At 38.9% G+C, this 20,263-nt stretch overlaps 1 protein-coding gene across 17 annotated transcripts in view; it reads right to left on the minus strand.

Moving 5' to 3' along the window:
- PTPRK (protein tyrosine phosphatase receptor type K) overlaps window positions 1-10,085 on the minus strand; it is a 574,046-nt gene extending 563,961 nt beyond the window's left edge. For all 17 annotated transcript variants that reach the window (XM_035296658.3, XM_008995016.5, XM_078370080.1 and 14 more), the window contains exon 1: window positions 9,747-10,085. In XM_035296658.3, coding sequence (XP_035152549.2) covers window positions 9,747-9,843 — 97 coding nt within the window. In that variant the 5' untranslated portion in view covers window positions 9,844-10,085. The remainder of the gene's footprint in view (window positions 1-9,746) is intronic.
- Window positions 10,086-20,263: the final 10,178 nt, after the last annotated feature.

The following is a 20,263-nucleotide window of genomic DNA, read 5'->3' on the forward strand; positions in this document are numbered from 1 at the left end:
TCTAAGATGGTCTCTTACATTTACAGACATATTATCAACTTATATTCAGATTACTATTCTAATCAAATACAATCATTAAATCAGGTTTATATTTGGAAACATTGTTCCAGAAATTTACAGTACAAACCAAAATATTTTTTAATCTTAAATAATAATTATCAATATAGATTACTCTTAAGGAAAATGATATCTATTATATATATATATATATATATATATATATGAAGAACACTGACCTATACATTAAAATCTTTAACTTGAGCTCAAGTTCTTCCTACCTGTGTGACTGAGCAAGTTATGTCAAATGAAGGGATCATTAATTTCTAAGGTCTTTTATAACACCAAATTCTATGACTTTTTAATGTCAAATTCAATACTGAGGCAAGGAAAATAAAATAATGGAAATAAGATAAATTCATACCTTAAAGTCGTTCTTAAAAGGAAAGCCAATAAATAAATACTCCCAAATTATGAACAGATAATCTGTAAATGTATACAGGCCTGACAGAAACAAATTGCCTCTTTCCTCTCTTTCTCTTTCGCCCTTCGCCACTTAGAGATCACCTAGTGGTCCACAACAGAGAACTATCTGATCCCACTCTCTCCTCCCCACCATCTCCCATCTTCTTTCTTCCCCATCAGACAGATTATAAAACCTGGGCTAAGCCAATCAGCACACTAACTTCCCCTCAGAGTCTTCAATTCAATGGTTGGATACATAATCTACTACTGGATTCAATCACTGTAAACCTTAGAGCCTTATCAGGTGCAACCAGCAGATAATTCACATTTCCTTAAAGGACTTGAACCTGGGATCTTGTTGGGTGGGCGCTGCCATAGCCATCGTGCCTCTATATGGAGCCTAAGAAGCTCCTGGAATACGCTAGAGCTAAATTGAGCAGGCAGAGAAACATCATGTCTCAGTGGAATTATGTCAACTTCTGAATCAAGCTCCATCTGAATTGCATTTAGGAGAGACAAATAAATTCACCTTTTGTTGCAACCAGTCTGGGTTACATTTTCTGTCAAGATGTAACCAAAAAAAAATGTCTACTCTTTAAACATTTGTGTACATTCATTAACGAATCTTGACTCTACCAGTGACTCATATAGCCACTTGGGACAAGTTATTACTTAACCCCTCTAGGCCTTAATTTATAAAATGGAGATGATCCTCATCTTAAAGGATATTGTGAGGATTTAAAATTATGTAAAACACTGATTACAGGGCCTGGCAGGTCATGGGCTCTTAGTAAATGGCAGCTCATAAAAATTGCTGTTTTTGCAATTGCTTTGGGAAAAGCTCTCTTTGCCAACATGTAAGAGAATAAATGAACCTAATTATTGCTCATAAGCATATAAGCAGGACTAGTAAAAAAGAGAAGTTCTAGAATTTGGAGTAAAATCAGTAAAAGTAACTGTAAAGTTCTTGAAGATATATGAAAGTACCCTCTCAGAGTTTCTCCATCACTATTTCTTTAAAAGTGATCAGGCTCCTAAGTAAACCTCTTTCTTTAAACATCAGTTTCTAAATTAAGTAAATATGAAAATCATACTGATTTATAGTTTATTAATTCAATAAATTATGTTTTATATTTAAGACAATATAGGTTAGACAGACATTTATTTACAGTATCAAAGATGTAGAGAATGTTGCTATTATCCCAAACTCCAGCTTCTGATACAGCCAACTGTAATGGGTTAACATTAATTTTTACTTGTTTTTTATTAGTCTCTGCCATAAACATGTCATTATGCCAGTATTTTCTGAATCACTAGTGAATGGCAAAAACAAATATAGCAGTTGTGATTTAATCAGAGACATCACTGTTCAAACAGCTAGCACAAGTAGACACATTTAGAATAGTAAATGGATAACAAAAAACACTTACAGGCTCATTAATAAGAAGGCAATTAGGTCTTCTGGGAAAATTGATTTTCTAAAAGAATGCTAAAGCAAGCTATAAAATGCAAGTAAAATTGTGTTTTGACATGAATAGTATACACTGTCTATTACATCATAATTTTTCTCTTGAGAAAACTTACAAGAATCTCTGTTCTTAAAAACGAGCACAAAAAATACTAAAAAGAACACCAGTTATATTTAATGCATTCTACCTACTAACTCTCATTCATTAAATTTCACTGTCCTATAAATGAGCTCCTTATTACAAAGATCATAAATTACACTTAGATGAAAAAGAGAATTATAAAGCAAGAGACTGCTACTAGTAACATCAGAGGGAATAGTATTTTCTGTATCAACATAACATTATGCTAAAAATGATTTGCATACAGCATGTTTGGTTCCTTAAAGAGTATGTTTATCTTTAAATATTCTTATATAAAATATTCATGACCAAAACTACTTAGTCTTATCATTAGTTACAAAAATATTTTTTATTTCAAAATTGAGTATTCTTTTAAATATCTTATATAGTACTGTTGTCTTGATGTGTCTTAAATGATAAGTAAATATTGATCAGAAATATAAATCCAGGGCTGGGCACTGTGGCTCACACCTGTAATTCCAGTACATTGTAAGACTGAAGCAGGAACATTGTTTCAACTCAGGAGCTCAAGACCAGCTATGGTAAAATCCCCTCTCTACTAAAACTACAAAAATTAGCTGAGCATGGTGGTACACCTATAACCCCAGCTACTTGGAAGGCTGAAGAAGGAGAATCTCTTGAACCCAGGAGGTGGAAGTTGCAGTGAGCAGAGATCGTGCCAATGCACTCCAAGCTGGGTGACAGGGCAAGACTCCATCTCAAAAAAAAAAAAAAAAAAAAAAAAAGAAAAATCCAAGTAAATGTGTTTCATGTTATAATTAATCCTTTTGCAATACTCTTGAAATTCTATAGTAAAGTGCATGTGACAGTCTTTTTAAGCTGCGCTTTCTTTTTTGTTGTTGTTGTTTTTGAGACGGAGTTTCGCTCTTGTTACCCAGGCTGGAATGCAATGGCGCGATCTCGGCTCACCACAACCTCCGCCTCCTGGGTTCAGGCAATTCTCCTGCCTCAGCCTCCTGAGTAGCTGGGATTACAGGCACGCGCCACCATGCCCAGCTAATTTTTCGTATTTTTAGTAGAGAAGGGGTTTCACCTTGCTGACCAGGATGGTGTCGATCTCTTGACCTCGTGATCCACCCGCCTCGGCCTCCCAAAGTGCTGGGATTACAGGCGTGAGCCACCGCGCCCGGCCTTAAGCTGGGCTTTGTTTGTCCTAGAGCAGTGTTTCTCAGAATTAAATATTCCATCAAATCACCTGGGGATTTCATTAAAATGCAGATTCTGATTCAATAGGTCTGGGGTGGCTCTGATAGATGATCACAGATCATTACAAGTTTCCAGATGATGCTAATTATATTGGTCCATAAACCACAAAATCACAGGACATCTTGCAGTGAAGCATCCAATGACCACGAAGCAATCAGGCATCAATCCCTGGGTGGTTGAGGTCCTCACTTTCTAGTGAGGACCCTAGCAAGCCTTCCTCTCTACTCTTGAATTTACTGAATGGCACATCAAGAAACTGTTGCCAGTCTGCCACTTAAGCAGCTGCTAGGTCACCTCCACTGTCCAACAAGGATTAGGGGAATTTCTGTGGCTGGTCAGCTGCTGCCTCGAACAGTGCTTGGAGAATCAGTCCATGAGCAGCTGGTTAAGGGGCAAGCTGCACTGTGAAGGGTTTATATAAATAGATACCAATCTGGAGAAAGATGTATTAATTTATCCTTAAAAGTATAAAAGTATGGTATAGTATACAGTATAGTATAGAATATATACAGCTTATTTTCCACTTGTTTCTCCATCTACAAAATAAAGTTTTCACTACTCTTTCCAAAAATGTATCAAGTTTTGATACCATCTCTAGATGCCCTTACCTTCTTTCTAACCTAAACCTTACTACAACTAAGTCCTAGTATTGTTAAAATGTGTGTTTGTTTTCATACAAAGGACTGCATACTTACATCCTTCACCTTCCCCAACAAAATAAACAAAAGCAATAACTCCACTACACACTATTTTATTTGGCCTTATTTCTGAATTCCCCGTATTAAAACAATTCCTAGAATGACACCTGTTGGAGGATTCAGCCAGCATTGTCCTGTTGATCATTTTCATTATCAGAGCTCACTAATCATATCAAGTGGAAACACAGATTATTCCATTTAGGACAATTTAATTTGATCCTAAAACAACTCTAAGTGACAAAATAATCCACTTGTAATTTTTATGGATTATCAGCGCACAAAGAAGAATGCCAAAAAATTCAACCAGAGTTAAGTGGGGAAATGGCAATGTTCCACGAGAGGATCTATGTGATCCTTAGATCCCAGGCCCAGTGTTTTCCCAGAACCTCAACAATCTAAAACAACCTCATAACATGCAGTTTTAAAATTGCATACAGTTAGTTTTCATTATTAAAATATTAAATACAGATCAAAAGAATTCCCACAAGAATACAAAAAAAAAAAAAAATACCTCCTACAACGGAATCTTCATGAAACTTTAAAACCTTTTATGTGAAACTATGTTTCTGTAGGAATATTTTCACAAAATACATTTGCACTAATGTAGAGTGTGAAGTTTATAAACTATTTACAGTTCACACTGATATCAAACATTCAAACATAACATTTTTTAAGTTTTCCAAAGCATAGTTGCATGTAACTTATCTCACTTACCTCAAAATATCAAGCAATGTGATTCTGAAATTGTCTACCCCCATTTACAGAAGGGAACGTAAATAGTTTCAGAGACAAATAGGCACAACAAGTAAACATTCCGTGACATTAAAAGATTAGTTTATGAATATGCAAGTTTGCTTTTTGCTTCAATTGAAATAAAAATTAGCCTGATTAATGTATTATTCACTGACATTGTTATCAAATACTGTTTTAAGACCTATCATGAATTGGTGTCTTGTACTTTTTTTATTCAGTACTATGACAAACAGCATGAGTTTTGATTAAAAAAACAAGTCATGTTCAAAAGCAATTACAACCTTTTTAGGCAAAAAGAAACACTATTTGATAAAGGAACACAGACCAGATACATATGATCAAAGCATAAAGACTGAGAGAAATACACAGAGGGAAATTTTTACATTGACAGAATAAGAAATAAATGTGTTTGGGCAAAGGCTGATTTCAATAAACAAGTCAAAAATAGAACTTTTTTCCTCCTCTGAAAATTAAGTAAAAGATCAAAGACACACACACACACACACACACACACACACACACACAGAGAATCCCTGTGTTCTTTGTTTTGTCTTTAAGAACAATCTGTAAACTCTCTTGATGCTTCCTGCTCTCAATCTTCCCGAATCTCTCTTCCTGCCCTCCATGAAGAACAAGTAGGGGAAATAGGAGCAGCATAGAACCTTATTTTGCATGATTTACACTGTCTTTAATACCAGTTTGAGTAGACCCGATACACTGTGCTTTAAAAATATTAGTAACCAATACACTTTTTCTATATGGAATCATACCACATGAATTAAATATTCCCTAAAGCCCAGAAAAACCTGTAACAAACCAACATTGCCAGAAATATGAGATTTGGTGGGAATGTTGGCATTAGCTTTGGTTAGTGCATGAGTCATATTTCCAGTTTTTAAGGACATGTACAGCACTAAAATATATCTGGCAAAAACAAAAGGGCTGCAATCTTGTGTACATGTATGTGGGGGCTCTGTTTTTGCCAGAGAAGAGTAGGAGGGAGTGTTGGAGAGGCGCAAAGCGGCAGAGGGGTTGATTCATTTTTCAAATTCACATTTATGAACACAGAGAAGAGCTGTCAGCAGCTCACATGCCAATGTCCAAACAGCAGCCAGACTTGCCCCTTCCCGTCTGGGTAGGCCAGACACAAAACTACATCTCGCGATTCAGGGAAATCAAGAGTCAGATATAAGGGGACTAGAGAAAGAAAAATCAGTCCTGGAAATGTCCAGCTACATGTGATAGCTAGTGATTAGAATGTGGAGTTTTAATGAATTGAGGGACTGAGGGATATTTAGCCAATAAAAACCAAGAAAACTAACAGGCAAACCTTAAAGCAAGCTTCTTAGTAGGTAATAAGTATACGAGAAATTAATTTCACATAAAGCGACAATAAGGAGTTAGACACCAGGACAGTGGTATTGCTTAGATGAGTTCCAGGGTCCTAAGGATCAAGTGAGTGCACATCAACAGTGTGACACGTAAGGAACTATAGACAAAGCAAGATTGCGAGCTGTATTTCCAGGCTCCTATCATACAAGAGAGACAATAGTCCCTCTCTAGGTCAATGATAAGACTGCATCTAAAGAGCTACATATTATTCTCAACACAGAGTTGAAAAGGCTGGACCAACAGTTATACAAACAGCTAACGAAACTGACTAAAAATATTTTTTTCTGTAGTTAGAATACTAGGAATGTTAATAGCGACTCTTCCACAGGTTTAACTCAAGTAAGGATTTATATGAGGTAAGTTAAAAAATTTAACGATAATCTATCATTGTGCTGACAAAATTATGGTCTGGCCAATCTAGCATGTTTATGTTTAACAATAATTAAAATGAATGAATAGCTCAGTGAAAACACACACACACACACACACCACACACACCACACACACACACACACACACACACACTTCTTGAACAGCCTGTACTTACTGGAGAAAGAATTTGGGAGTAGTAAAAAGCAGAAACTAAGGCACTTAATGATGATTACACTCCAAGCAGCTGCCCAGTGCTTTACAATTTACAGTGCTAGTTTCCATAAATTACTTCATTTAATCACAAAAACCATGTGGAAAGGTCAAGATAAGTATTATTATCCCCATTTTACAGATGAGAAGGCTGAGTTTCCAAGTCACCTTACCTGCATCTGGTTTCATCAGTCATCTAAGTCCTTCTACCGACAACTTTCTTACATTATGATATCAAGGGATCATAGCTATACAACCCAGTGAATAAACCTTAATACTTCTGTATTCTTCTAGGCTTTGGTTTCCCCAGATATGACATGGCTGTCATTTTAAGTGAGAGATTAAACTGAAAGAATATATGAGTTGAGATTTATAGAAAGTTCTGGTTTTAAAAAGGCTCACCATGCAGCAGTTTTACACTTTAACTGCAAAAGCTAAGGAAAAAGTCACGATAATGAAAACACTCTTACATTTTTGGTTTTAAAAAAGCAGACTTTACGTATATGATATATTGAAGTCCCAACAATGCTCTGCCTTTCAAAATTTGCTTTTAAAGCTTATTACATTAGGAACCACATAATAATATTGGAGAGTAAACTGACCTTAATGGTTATGATTTGAAAGGCATATTTAACAAAGTACTTTTAAATTCTCAACATGAATTTGTCTTGGACTTTTAAAGTGTGCTTGTTTAATTTTTCAAAAAGAATAAAAGTTCACTATTTAAAGTAAAATATAAGAAAAACCAGCAATATAGAGTACACCTCCAATCTCCAATACATCTCTAATCTATGTCTGCAACAAATCTGAGTGCCATAGAATTTTATAACAATAAATTATCAAATGATTTATGACAGCCAGAAAAAGGAAGTATTTACAAAACAGACTTATAATTTGTGGAGAAAGGCAAATCTACAATCTGACTTTAAACTCTCAGAATAAAAGACATTCACTTCTGGGCATATATTTCTAAAGGGCAAAATCTTGAGATACAATCCTGTGATTACTAGTTTTTAGGACTGCACATTTTATTAATTACATATAACAAATGTCAAATGTTATCCTTTGTCACTAAAGAAAAGCCAGGCATATTTAGTTAAAGTACCTAGAACTAGGTATCTAAGAACTCAATTGTTTATTGTATGTATCTAAACTCCAGGCATCAGAAAAGCTCATCTGCACATTCAGCTGGAGGAAATGTAATATTTACTTGTTAATTAAACGGTAAATATCATTTAAAAAGAGAAAAAGAAAAGTTTCTTTACTGCTGAAAATATACCCATCAGCTGTTGAGACATTAATAGCTGCAGCTCTTGAATACATGTAAGTTTAATCATGCCACTGGTAGAGTTCAAACTTTCAATTAACAAACTACAAGCCTTTTCAAGCGTAGGTTCTCCGTGCACTGACAAACACTGTGCAGAAATCAATACTCGCTCCAACTTGCCTGCATATAATGAGTTACATCAAGCAGGGTTTCAATACTAACGGGCATTATATGTCAGAGATGCCTGTAGTAATGCTTACTCCAGGAAGAATTCAATAAAACCATCGGATGATTCCTTGCATAGAGTTGTTACCCTCTGCATACATCACCTATATACAGGGCTTTTCCTCTGCATGCTGCCATTTAATAATCTCTGCCTGAATGTACGATACATGATGCCACCTGAATCTGTTGTTTAACTCCCTTTACAGAGTTCTAAAGGGGGCAGAAGTAGGAGGGCAACGAAAGGGAAATGAACGATTACTCCCGAAAACAATTTGAGTTTATTTCCAGGAAACAGGAGAGCCACAATAACGTGAGAAACTGTCAGGTACAAAATAAGTTCTTTGCATTCTGCGGCTTCAGCCAGGAGCGCGGCTGTCGCTTTTCCCGTCTTCTCCATCACCCTGTGGCCACCTCTGCGCCTCCATCTGCACCGCGAACCCCAGCAGCAGATGCGCTCGCCAGCCGAGCTGAGCTGGATCGGTTGGCCAGAAAAGTTGTCAGGACTGGCGGGAGGTAGACGAGTGCTCGAGAGCCCGCTCCCCAGCGTCCACCTGGTGAAACTTCAGAGCCCCCAGAGGAGAGAACGAAAGAAGCAACCAGCCTACAAGAAGGATAACAAAACTGGAGGGGAACAGAGGGCGGGACCGGGAGAGCTGGGGTTCACGGACTCTGAGCGGCTTAACCAAGAACCCCGACAGCTACTGCAAGACCGCTCCCTGTCCCTCCTTTGGGGTTCCCCGGAGGAAGGCAGTCACTTAGAGCCCGCTTCCAGCCCCAGGACGGATCTGGGGAGTACGGGGCCAGCCTGGCGGTGGCTTTGCCGGAGGAGCGGGCTCCCACGCGCGGATCACGTTTCCTCCCCCGGGCGCCAAAACCTCGATGCCCAGGACCGCTCGGCGTGGGTCCTTAGAACCGCGTTTCAACACATCTCACAGGGCTCCGCCAACACACACACGGAACAAGCTCCAAGCAGTGCCCGGGCGCATAGGGCAAGCCCGGGAGCGACCGAGCTCTGGGGGAGGAGAAAGGCGACTCGGGGAGGGACCAGGAAGTAGTCAGACAATAGTCAAGGGAGGTTATTCCCGGGACAAAAAGCACCTGGCAAAGCGCGCCGAGGTCAGTCCCTTCAGATCTCCACATTTCTGACAATGGCTTCCCAGGGAATTTGTTTAAACACTCAAGTGGCAGACAGCAACAAGCCGCACCACAAGCAACAGAGTAGCCGTCACCGGAGTCGAAACTACTTTTTCTCTCTTCCCCACTAGCCCGGCGCAGGCCAGGCGAGACGCGGAGGCCAGCAGGTCCCCACACTCTCCGGCTCGACCGGGCCAGTCTGCGCCCGGAGCCAGCTTCGGAGAGGAACAATGGGTGCCCCGCGTCCCACCTGGCAGGAACTCTGGGGACAGCCCTCCTCCCTCTACCATGTGTCCCCCACCCCCGGACCGCGATAGCTCCCCCACATCCCCGTCCCCAGCCCTGGCGGGGAGCCGGCTCACTCCTCGTGAGCCCAGGACTCCGGGCGTTCGTCGGGGACGCCCCCGGGACACTCACCTGCGGAGAACTGGCCTTGGACCGACCCCAGGAGAGGCCAAGGGGAGAAGAGCAAGAGCGCTACAAAAGCAGGCAGCGCCGCCGCCGCCGTATCCATGCCGAGTTTGGGAGAAGTTTCAAGCAGCTTTGCAAAGAGCTGCCGGGGGTATCGCCGCGAAATCCACTACGGAGGCGCGGGCCGAGCCTCGCTGGATGAGGACAGGGAGAGGACAGCCGCCCGCCCGCAGTTTTTCCTTCTTCACGTTCGCCAAACTACCTCGGGGGCGAAAGCGTTGCCAGCGTCGCCGGCCGGCCGCGGCGGCAGCTCTCCATGCTCGGCGGAGGCTGCTCCTGTTAGTCAAGAGTTACTTTGCTCGGGGAGGGACGGAGGCGGAGCCGAGGGTGACGTCGCCCCGCGGGCTCCGGGCGCTTCTGAGGAATGCGAGCTCGGGCGCGGCGCTGCCGCCGCCTCCTGCCAGAGAGACGCGCGCCAGCCCCGGCCGCGCGCCCCGCGCCCCTCGCGCCGCCTTTGTTCACCGCCTGGGCCCCGCCGCCAGCCGCTTCTGGTGGGGGAGCGAGCGGGAAAGGGGACCCGGCACAGCTCGCTTCCCTGTTCCAGAAATCAGAGTTTGAGAGGAGAGAGTTCGGTAAGCCGTGCGGCCGGACTACTGAGGACCCCCGCCGTCTGAGGAGAGGCATCTGGGGGTTCCGTCCCCAAGGTGGAGGTCCCCCGAGCGGTTGCGGGTAGAAAGGAAGGAGCGTGTGGGAGCGCCCTGAGGAAACACCCGCCCGCCCCGAAAACCCCGTTCCCTATTCTTTTAATATGGAATAAGACACCCCACCCCCATCGAAAACTTGTCCCTTATTCACAGAATAAATAAAACTTGAACCAAAATAAGCATTCGGTAACTTTCCAGCGTGAACAGCTGGCGTGTCTCCTTTCTGGTTTGTCATTTGCCAAGTATTTGGATTTCCTCTGCTTCACCGACTTTGCTTGTTTTGAAACCTTCCGGCCTCTTTCCACTTCTCACCTAAGAACTGCATCAGGGCTTAGTATCCTTCCTTGCACCTAGTTCTGGTGGCGTAGGAAAGGTTTTGTGTGTGGTGTGTGTGTGTGTGTGTATGTGTGTGTTAATATCTTGTAGCTAGTTAAGACATTTAACAAAAGGACTTTACACTGACCATAAAGACAGCAAAGAATGATTCATCTAGAGGAAAATAATGCTATATTATGACAGTAAAATATTTCACAGTTAACTACTTCAGCAGCTTGAAGTGGTTTCGCCATATGCCATCCTGCCTTACTTCTGTGGTAAGACTGTACGGTGCATACTTTATTCATTTTTGTAAAATACCACCCAAAAAAAGGTATGGTCGTAACCGAGTAACATAATAACTTTGATCCAGAATTTTTGTGTGTTATGTACAATCGCTAAAACGAGTCTGTTGATTGACATCTCATCAGTTTCTCAGACATCTTAACCTTTGTAAATCAAGACAATATGAAGTTCATTTTAATATAACATTCACATAATTTACCAAGCCACATAGTCCTTTAATCAAATGTATGCTATTAATGACCAGGCATATGACAGAGCCTGTGGAAATAAAAATTAATAAATATACACACAAATATGTACATATATATTATACACACATACATATCAGGCAGAAAAGGCTGTTAAAAAATTCTGTGAGAACAGTAGCCTGTTCATTAGCACACTGACTAGCCCAACACCTGTCAATTCAGTTCAGTATAGTTAGGTTCATCCTTCCTTAGGGTGTAATGTAGTTTTGTAAAAAAACTCGTTAACCTATACCTTTCAGCACACCACCACCATTCCATTTCTTTAATTAAAGAACATTCCTAGATCCCAGGTAACAAGAAAACTGAAGGATGTAGTTTTCTTTTTGAGGACAGCAGAAATCCTAAAATTTAGCAGCTATTTGTCCCAGTAAAAACAAATGAAACCCTACCATCTATATACTAATTCATCTGTTCTACTCTTGTAAGAAATGTAAAAGCAGTTCATGACGTGGTAATTTTTTTGTTTAAACATACAACAAAAAACTTCTTTAAAGATTTTCACAAAGTGCCAGGACAAAGTGCACACAATTCTTACCTCACCCATTTTGGGCGACAGCTGATAGAAGATTGATTTCATGAAACCTTATTGCTTTCTCTATCATGGAGGTAGGAATTGTAGCAGGTAATGTTTAGAAAGTTCTTCAAATGTTCTAGACACTGTCTTAGGATATACAATGTCACATTGAGACATCAAGATATTCAGTGTTTCCCTGAGTACAGACAACAATTCTAAGAAGACATTGGTGCAATTATTATTCCCATTTGACAAATGAGGAAACAAGGTTATAAATTAAGTAACTTATCCAAAGACACATACGTAAGTGAGAAGTGGGGGAGGCAAAGCAAAGAGAAGAAAGGAAATTCTCAAATCAGCAAACAAACAAAGACATTTTCTCCCTAAAAATCAAAAGAATGCAATAAAACTTTTGGGTGAGTACATCATTCCTTTAGTTCATAACTAATGCTGACCAGTATGGATTGAAATCACTTGAGTAGAAACGTTGAGGATCTTCTACATAGCTAAGTGCTTGGCAAATAGGAATTAGTAGACTTTTGTTTGAAACAGTAAATGAATACATCAATCAATATAAATTTTGTTAAATCATCAAGTATAAATTTTGTTAAACTTTTAGAAAAAAAATTGTCAGCCTTCATTAAAAATTACCAAAATTTTCATATTCTTTAATCTAGAAGCTATTGCAAGTAAATAATCCAAAATGTGAGAAAATGTTATTTATAGTAAGTTTATCATTTACAAAAGGGAAAGGTGGAGAAATATAAATATTCTATAATATGCAGATTCATAAGCATTATATGGTAAAATATCTCATAGCCATTAGAAATGAAAGTTATGAAAAAAGAGTAAATTGAAAGATGGAAAAATGCTTATGATCAAATGTTGCGTAAAATAATCTTTCAGTTTAGAAAGATAAAAAGTTTCTGGAGAGTCATAGTGGTAATGGTTGCCTAACAATGTGAATGGACTCAATGCCACCAAACTGTATACTCAAAAATTGTTAAAATGGTAAAGTTTATGCTATATATATTTTACTACAATAAAAAAAAGAAGACAAAAGTCTGTGTACTATGATCAAGAAAAAAAAGAAGACTGAAAAAAATGACAAGCCGTAATATTAATATAATTAGCAATAGATGTCGGATACCAAAATTTTATGGCAGCTCTTCTCTACTTTCCTGGCATATGGTTACGGTATTTCTTTTAAAAGAAGACAGCTTTGTGTTTTGATTGCAGATCTACCACACCCTAACTCCAGTCATAAGCTTAGATCTGTGATTGGCAAGAGTTTTCCATGGAATCCCAGTTATTTCACATTTAAATAAGTATAATTCAAAAATACGGTCTCAAGATTAAATTAGCTTGGAGAACTCTGGACTGAGCAAAGTTTAACAGAATTCTTCAATATAGCAGGCTTCTTTATTATAGGATCTTTCCCATGGTTACCAATATGGTTTTTTGCACTATAAGTCTATAGGAGAAGGAAAAAGAATGCATTGTTTCTCAAAGTTTTGGATCACAGAACCCTTTAATAGAGGAGTAGGTATCAGGACCAGGGTTCCAGGTAACAGAATTTGGGAGCACTGACTTAAGCAACATTTAATACCACTGTATCTCAATTTCCTTCATGTGAAAATGAAGTAATCATATTTTTAAAGGATTAAATGAAACATATATGTTTTGTCATAGAGCTGCAGATTTGCTTATAAGTATAGACATGAGACTGGGCATGGTAGCATACGCCTGCAATCCTAGCACTTTGGGAGGCCAGGGTTAGAGGATCATGAAGTCAGGAGATCAAGATCATCCCAGCCAAGATGATGAAACCCCGTCTCTACTAAAAATACAAAAATTAGCTGGGTGTGGTGGCACACACCTGTAGGCCCAGCTACTCAGGAGGCTGAGGCAGAATTTCTTGAATCCTGGAGGCGAGGCTGCAGTGAGCCGAGATTGTGCCACTGCACTCCAGCCTAGCGACAGAGTGACACTCCATCTCAAAAACAAAAAGTTTAGACATGAAAGGGCCTAGTTGATAACAGCTGCTAAATGTTATTTTCCTTCTCTTGTTCACTGAAGGACTATGCACAAATTTATACTGAGCAGAAGCAAGGTTTTATTTACACAGTGGCAGATCATGAGTGTACACACAGCATGTATTTATAAGCAATTAGATAATATTCTCAGCTTGTTAATAATAACTAATTGCTTATATTACGCTTTTTAGTTTGTAAAGCATATTCACCCACATGAATATGATAGATCATGATCTTTCCTCACTCCATCTCTGCGAAGGAGGCAAGGCGGGTATGATTAATTTCACTTAACTGAGGAGGAAAACAAAAGCTTAGAGGGATTAGAGTACTTGCCCAAGGTTATGCTGCTGGCTAATAGCAGTACTGTAACTCTGACCTGAGTCCTCTAAGAATTCTAAATTTCATTTTCTTTCAATTCCTATGTACCTATTTCTCATCTCTAAAAATTTTTATTTGAGTCAGGTGTCAAAATCCTCAAGCCAATTCTTCTTGTAGAACCTCTTGACCTGATAGGTGGAAATAAACTTCTATTTTCTCTTTTAAAGAAGAAAAACATACCTATAAACATTTTCTTACAGTAAACTTTTTGCATGGCTATGTATGTTGTCAAGAGAATCCCTAGGGACAAGAGGGACGGGGAATTTCTGACAATAAAGCCCATGAATAGAGCAGGGACTTCCAGAGGGGAAAAAAAGTGCTTGTCATACCCTTAAAAGCTATTGCCCTGGATGGGCATTGGAGCCTTGGATTGTAAAACAAAGCCTAACTCTTCCCTGGAGTTGCACTGTGACCTGTTCCGTTAGCTCAGCTCTTAGATCTTGACAACAAAGCATCCAGGAATAAGAATGGTGATGCCACTTGCCTGCATTTCTCAGGAAATTCTCCTCTTTATGTGGTCTTGGGCAATTTCTGATCAGATGGAAAGACATACACTGTATTCCCAACCAGAATTATTTTGCAAGTCCCTTGAACCCTTAAAATATCCATAACTGAGGATTAGTTCAGAAACACTAGTCAAGAAAATACATGCTCCAAAGGTTTTATCAAGGGAAGCAGAAAATGTGAGCAGCTTGAGAGCTCAGTATTGCCAGTTTGGAAGAGCAGTTTGCCTACAGCTGGATATAATTAACAAGCATGGGTCAAAAAGGAAGCCAGTCGTAAAAGTGTGAATTGGATTAGGGTGGAGGAATGGGACAGGGACAGTCACTTCCAGAGCTGATAGATTCCCACTGGCGAGTCTCTCCCCATTTTCAAAAAGCCTAGTCCAATGCTGTTAATAGCAGAATAATCTCTGAAGGAAAAAATCCCTGGTCTTCACAGTAACCCAGTATGTGTTTGACAAATTCTTTTTTTCTGATACACTAAATGAGTATTTTCTATGCCCACCAAAATGTATTATGTGTTTCCTGGCTCACTGTAAGTAAAAAGGTACCGCCTCCAATTGAATCCTGTTTGAATTCTTTTGTTCTGAATGCATAAACTATCATGAGGAATTTTGTTGTTGTTGTTGTTGTAGTTGTTTGTTATTTTAGTAAAAACCAGGAAAGAGGATAACTTAAAACTAATTAAATACATCATGCATTCAGTAATAAATAGATCTTGTGTGGTTAAGAGCTCATATGCAAAGTTGTAGAATGGTGAGAATTAACACAGATGAATAATAAATTCTCTAATAATTATTCTCCTTTCCTCCTCCCACCTACTTCTGAGGGGGGCTGGGGGACTGGCTTCACATATGGAACCCTGTGGATCTTGCCATCTTTCTTCTCTGCTTATTCTAGTCTTGAGACAGAAAGAAATAGAAGTCTGAACACAAGATGCAGTGCCTCCAAAGCTTTGGAGATTTTTCTAATCCTCCAAATGTTCTCCAATAAAATCCTCCCTTTATACTGCTGATGCTGCCACAGCATTCATAACCAGGGGAAGTCTGACAAGAAAATGAACCATTAAAACCTACACACAAACATAGGGGCTCATTTCCATGCTGAAGTCATCTTTAACCGAAGCCAAGAATTCATTTTGTCATTTGCAAGCACTTATTAAGTGCACAACACAGTGCTAGTTACTCTGTGGGGGATATAGGAGAATTAGTAGTTTACATTTGAGTTGAACAGGCAAAAATAATAATAATGATAAGAGACAACAAACCATTTGAGGGAAGAGGAAGATAAATAAATAAATATGTATTAATGTATGTATATGCATGTGTACATATATATGTAATCTAAATGTGACGGAATAGAAAGCAAAGTATTAATTCATGGTGAAGTGCAACTAGCGGAAGAAACTTTCAGATATGGCTAGTTTTGAGCAAGATCTGAAAGAAAGTGATAGTTGTTGCAGGCAGGAAAGAAAAGGCCTGAGGGTTAAACCACTACATGAAGCTTGAACTTGTTACTTGAACAGGCTTCCTGGGAAGTAGCTGGTTGTTAGTATCTGACCAAAGTGTGCGTTTCGTTGACTGAACACTTGTCTATCCTGGGGATGAATTCTCATTTTTCATTGACACATTTTTTAAATCACTTAAAAAGTCTTGTTGGAAGATGCATAAAATACATAACAGATTTCTCATAACATCAGTTTATAAGCATTTAAAACTTCACAACTGTCTAAATAAGCCCAGAGAAGAGTTCATTAAGAAATAGCTGCACGAGCACTGCGGAGTATTAAAATCAGATACAATTTCTTTGGGGCCATAACGAAATAGTCAATTAACTTTTTTACTTGTTGACAGCTACAGCGGATGTAAACTAATGGTCTACTGATTTCAGCAGAAAGTCAGAGAACAACAAGTTAAAACAGTCTGGGAAAAGAATCAGAGGCTAAATTGGCCAAAGCATGGTTTTATTTCAGTTTCCACGAAATGTAAAATGGCCACTTAACTATTTCATATACACCTTAGAGATGCTTGGTGAGCAACATTTCTAATATTTTTCTTGTATATACCTCTAACACTGATCAAAAGAATGCAGACTTACTAGTCTCATTTTTATATTCTTCCTGCTGTCTGAATATGAAATATTTTCCTTTATGCATAACAAACAGCCATTAACATCACTCATTTATACCTAGAGATATTGAAGACTTATTTTCATAAATCATGTGTGATACCCAGAACTCAGTACCTGCTGGAGCAATGAGAGCTTCGAGTCTAAATCCAAGGCATCAGGGGCTGGGCACAGTGGCTCATACCTGTGATCCCAGCATTTTGGGAGGGCAAGCTGGCAGATTTCTCAGCCCAGGAGTTTGGGACCAGCCTGGGAAATACAGCCAAACCCTATCTCTACCAAAACAAAATAAAAATATGAAAATTAGCAGATGTGGCTATAGTCCCAGCTACTTGGGAAGCCAAGGTGGGAGGATTGCTTGAGCCAGGGAGGTAGAGACTGCAGTGAGCCAAGATCGCACCACTGCACTCCAGCCTGGGTAACAGAGCGAGAGAGACCCCGTCACAATAATAAGTAAATACATAATTAATAAATAAATAAATCCAAGGCATCCAGGATAAAGTGAGACCACACACTAAGATAGTTTAGGGTGGTTTAAGTCATCTTAGATCTCAGATTATTTAAGGTTTCCCCTTTCCTAGATAACTTCAAGAAAGGAAAGCTAAGTTCACATCTCCTATTCACTATGCTGTCTTTCAGTGGTAAAATTCCTTAGTAAGCAAACCATGATCAGACTGACAGCCCTAGGATCCAGGAACTGGTTATACACTCTTAATTCAGGGTGGTTTGACTAAGATATGGCTTCTGCCAGCCTGCCGCATACAACCTTATTTCTTCATTTATTTGGTAACTATTCACCATGTGCCTCACAGGTGCCAGTAGTATTCTAGATACTGCTTATATAACAGGGTGCAACAAGTAGACAAAAATCTGTGCCCACAGTTACATTCTAGTGGAGGGAGACAGTCAATACACAAATAAGTAAAATGTATAGATGGTCTAGAAAGAATAACTGCTATCGTTACAATTAGTATTTTAATAACTGAAAAACATCAGGAAAAAGAGGGACTTTTTTTGTATTTTGCTCCCAAACCAAGATTAGATTTAATGTGACAATGTTATCAAAAGTAACATTTTAATTCAGTATAAGAAAAGAATAAGTTATGAATAAATTAAAAATTTTTTTTCTTCTCAATTTTGGATGTTTATAGTTTATAAATTATAGTGTGACAATTTGGGTTTCCTTTTTTACTTTGGCTGTTAGGAAGCTCGGATCTAAATTTTTAGTCACAGTAATTGTGCACAACTTATTGGTCTTATTGGTCGGCACTGTTATATGCTGAACTTCCAATAGTAATATCTTACTATTCTGCCCTGGTTTTTCATTCACTTTGATTTCTCTATTTATTTGTATATTAATGTAATTGGTTTCATTTTTGTTAACCAAGAGCTAAGTCTACTGACCAATAATGAAAACTACCCCAGGAAAACAGGTACTTCAGTTTTATATACTCACAGAATTAAGGAAGAGATTCTGCCTTCCTATTTCTTAAATCTTTTTGGCTGAAAAATACCAGATCACACGAGGGTAAGGTGCCTTATCCAAGATTTCAGAGTGAATCCTTAAGCGTGGCTTATTAACTACCTGTTAAACAAGTAGCTAATTAACAACTTAGGGTGAAATGGGAGTAAGATTGGTTTCTACATTATGAAGGCCATTGGTTAAAATGTAATCTAAGGTTATTCTTCTCTAAATCACAAAATGATATGAGCTTTTAAGTTTATGTCTGTTCTATGTGACATTCTGCCATTTATCTTTGAGTTTCCATGAGAAAAAGAGATTAGAATGACCAACTGTGTTCTCCATATTTTTACCAAAATTGTGAATAAGAATAAATGTAGATACAGAATATATAAATCACAGCACATGGACATGTTTGAGGAGACTGGGTATGCCATTAGAAATGCCTTTAAACTATTGCAACATACTCCTGCCTTTAAAATATATTAATTATGCGATTCAAATTCAAAGGTATGGTTTTTCAAAGAAGAAAAATGACATCTGAGTTGGTGGTAAGTGACAAGACCCATCACAGATATACTTCGTCCAGTAGCAACACAGCTGCTGTTCAGTTTACTAAAGAGCCCAAGGGGCAGATTAATTATTTAGCAGTGGAATAAATTGAAAAGTTGGCCCTAATGACTTCAATACAAAATGAAACACCAGATTCTGCAAAACTCTCAGCAATAATCACAGAAAATGTGAGTGAATTTGAAACCAGGTTTTGCAAATGGTCTGATGTCATCAACTTCTTTTCTTTTCTCTTAACACTCAACCTCCAGTTTCCCATACTCCAGCTCATCCAATTACCCACTTCCCCCAATCCCCACCTCCACTAACATTGCACTAACCCATACCTTCCTAGTATGGCAATTCCTCTTTGCATCTTCAATCCCTTCCTTCCTATATATAATGCTTTATATTGGACATTGCCTGTACACCCCTGTACCAAGATAGGACGCAGGATATCATCCTCCAAAAGCATAAATTGCCATCTCATGGAAAATACAGCAGGCAGGGAGAATGCCATGTAAAACAAAAAAGTAGGAATGAATGCAAAAATGATAGGCACAATGGAGGTACAAACAACCTGCTGTGAAAACACAGAAGAGGCAATTAATTCCTGTCATTTTCTAGCAAGAGTGGGTGACAAATATCTTCACTCTGCTTATTCCCCTCCCATCTGTTTCTCTCACTTCTAATGGGGACAATTTGGGATCTGGGTTGTCAGTTTCTTCTACTGAAATGTGAAACTGGAGGATGAAATTTATTCTGATGTCAACCACAGAAGATGTTGTGTTTAACTTAATATAGTGAAGGAGCAGTTTAGTGACCAATTTTCTGTAAGAAATAAAGATCCTACATCACTGTCGTCAGTGACTGCTTTAGGGCTCCCAATACTAACCACTTTCAGCCAGGTTTTCTCATTTCTCCCTCTCTCCTCCAACTTCCCAATCTCTTCCCAGGATTTCCCAGTGTTTTTCTTTTGCTAACTCACTAGTTTCTTGTACCAGGCTATTCTAGCTGACTTAAACTATAGACCAGTCTGTGTATCAAGATGACCTGTTTGCCTATGTGTTATGAGTTTAGAGGCACTCTCCAGAGTCACTTTGCCTAAAATGCCAACATTTTATGTGTCTTAGACATCCAAATGTCCCCGTGAGGGCAAAGCAGAAGGTCCATCAATCATTTACACCTCAGTTAAAATTATTACATAATATTATTTTTTTTAAACAGCTAGCAGAGATGAGCTACCCTGGGGAGGCTAATTCACTCATTCAGCCACTATCTATTTAGCATCCTGTTATATGTTAACTTGTTTCTAAAATGAATAAGACTTGTCTGACTCATATGCCAGTTGGGGGAAGAAATACAATTGTAATTTTAATAA

This window comes from Callithrix jacchus, chromosome 4, assembly GCF_049354715.1.
Source record: "Callithrix jacchus isolate 240 chromosome 4, calJac240_pri, whole genome shotgun sequence".
NCBI classification, from domain to species: domain Eukaryota; kingdom Metazoa; phylum Chordata; class Mammalia; order Primates; family Cebidae; genus Callithrix; species Callithrix jacchus.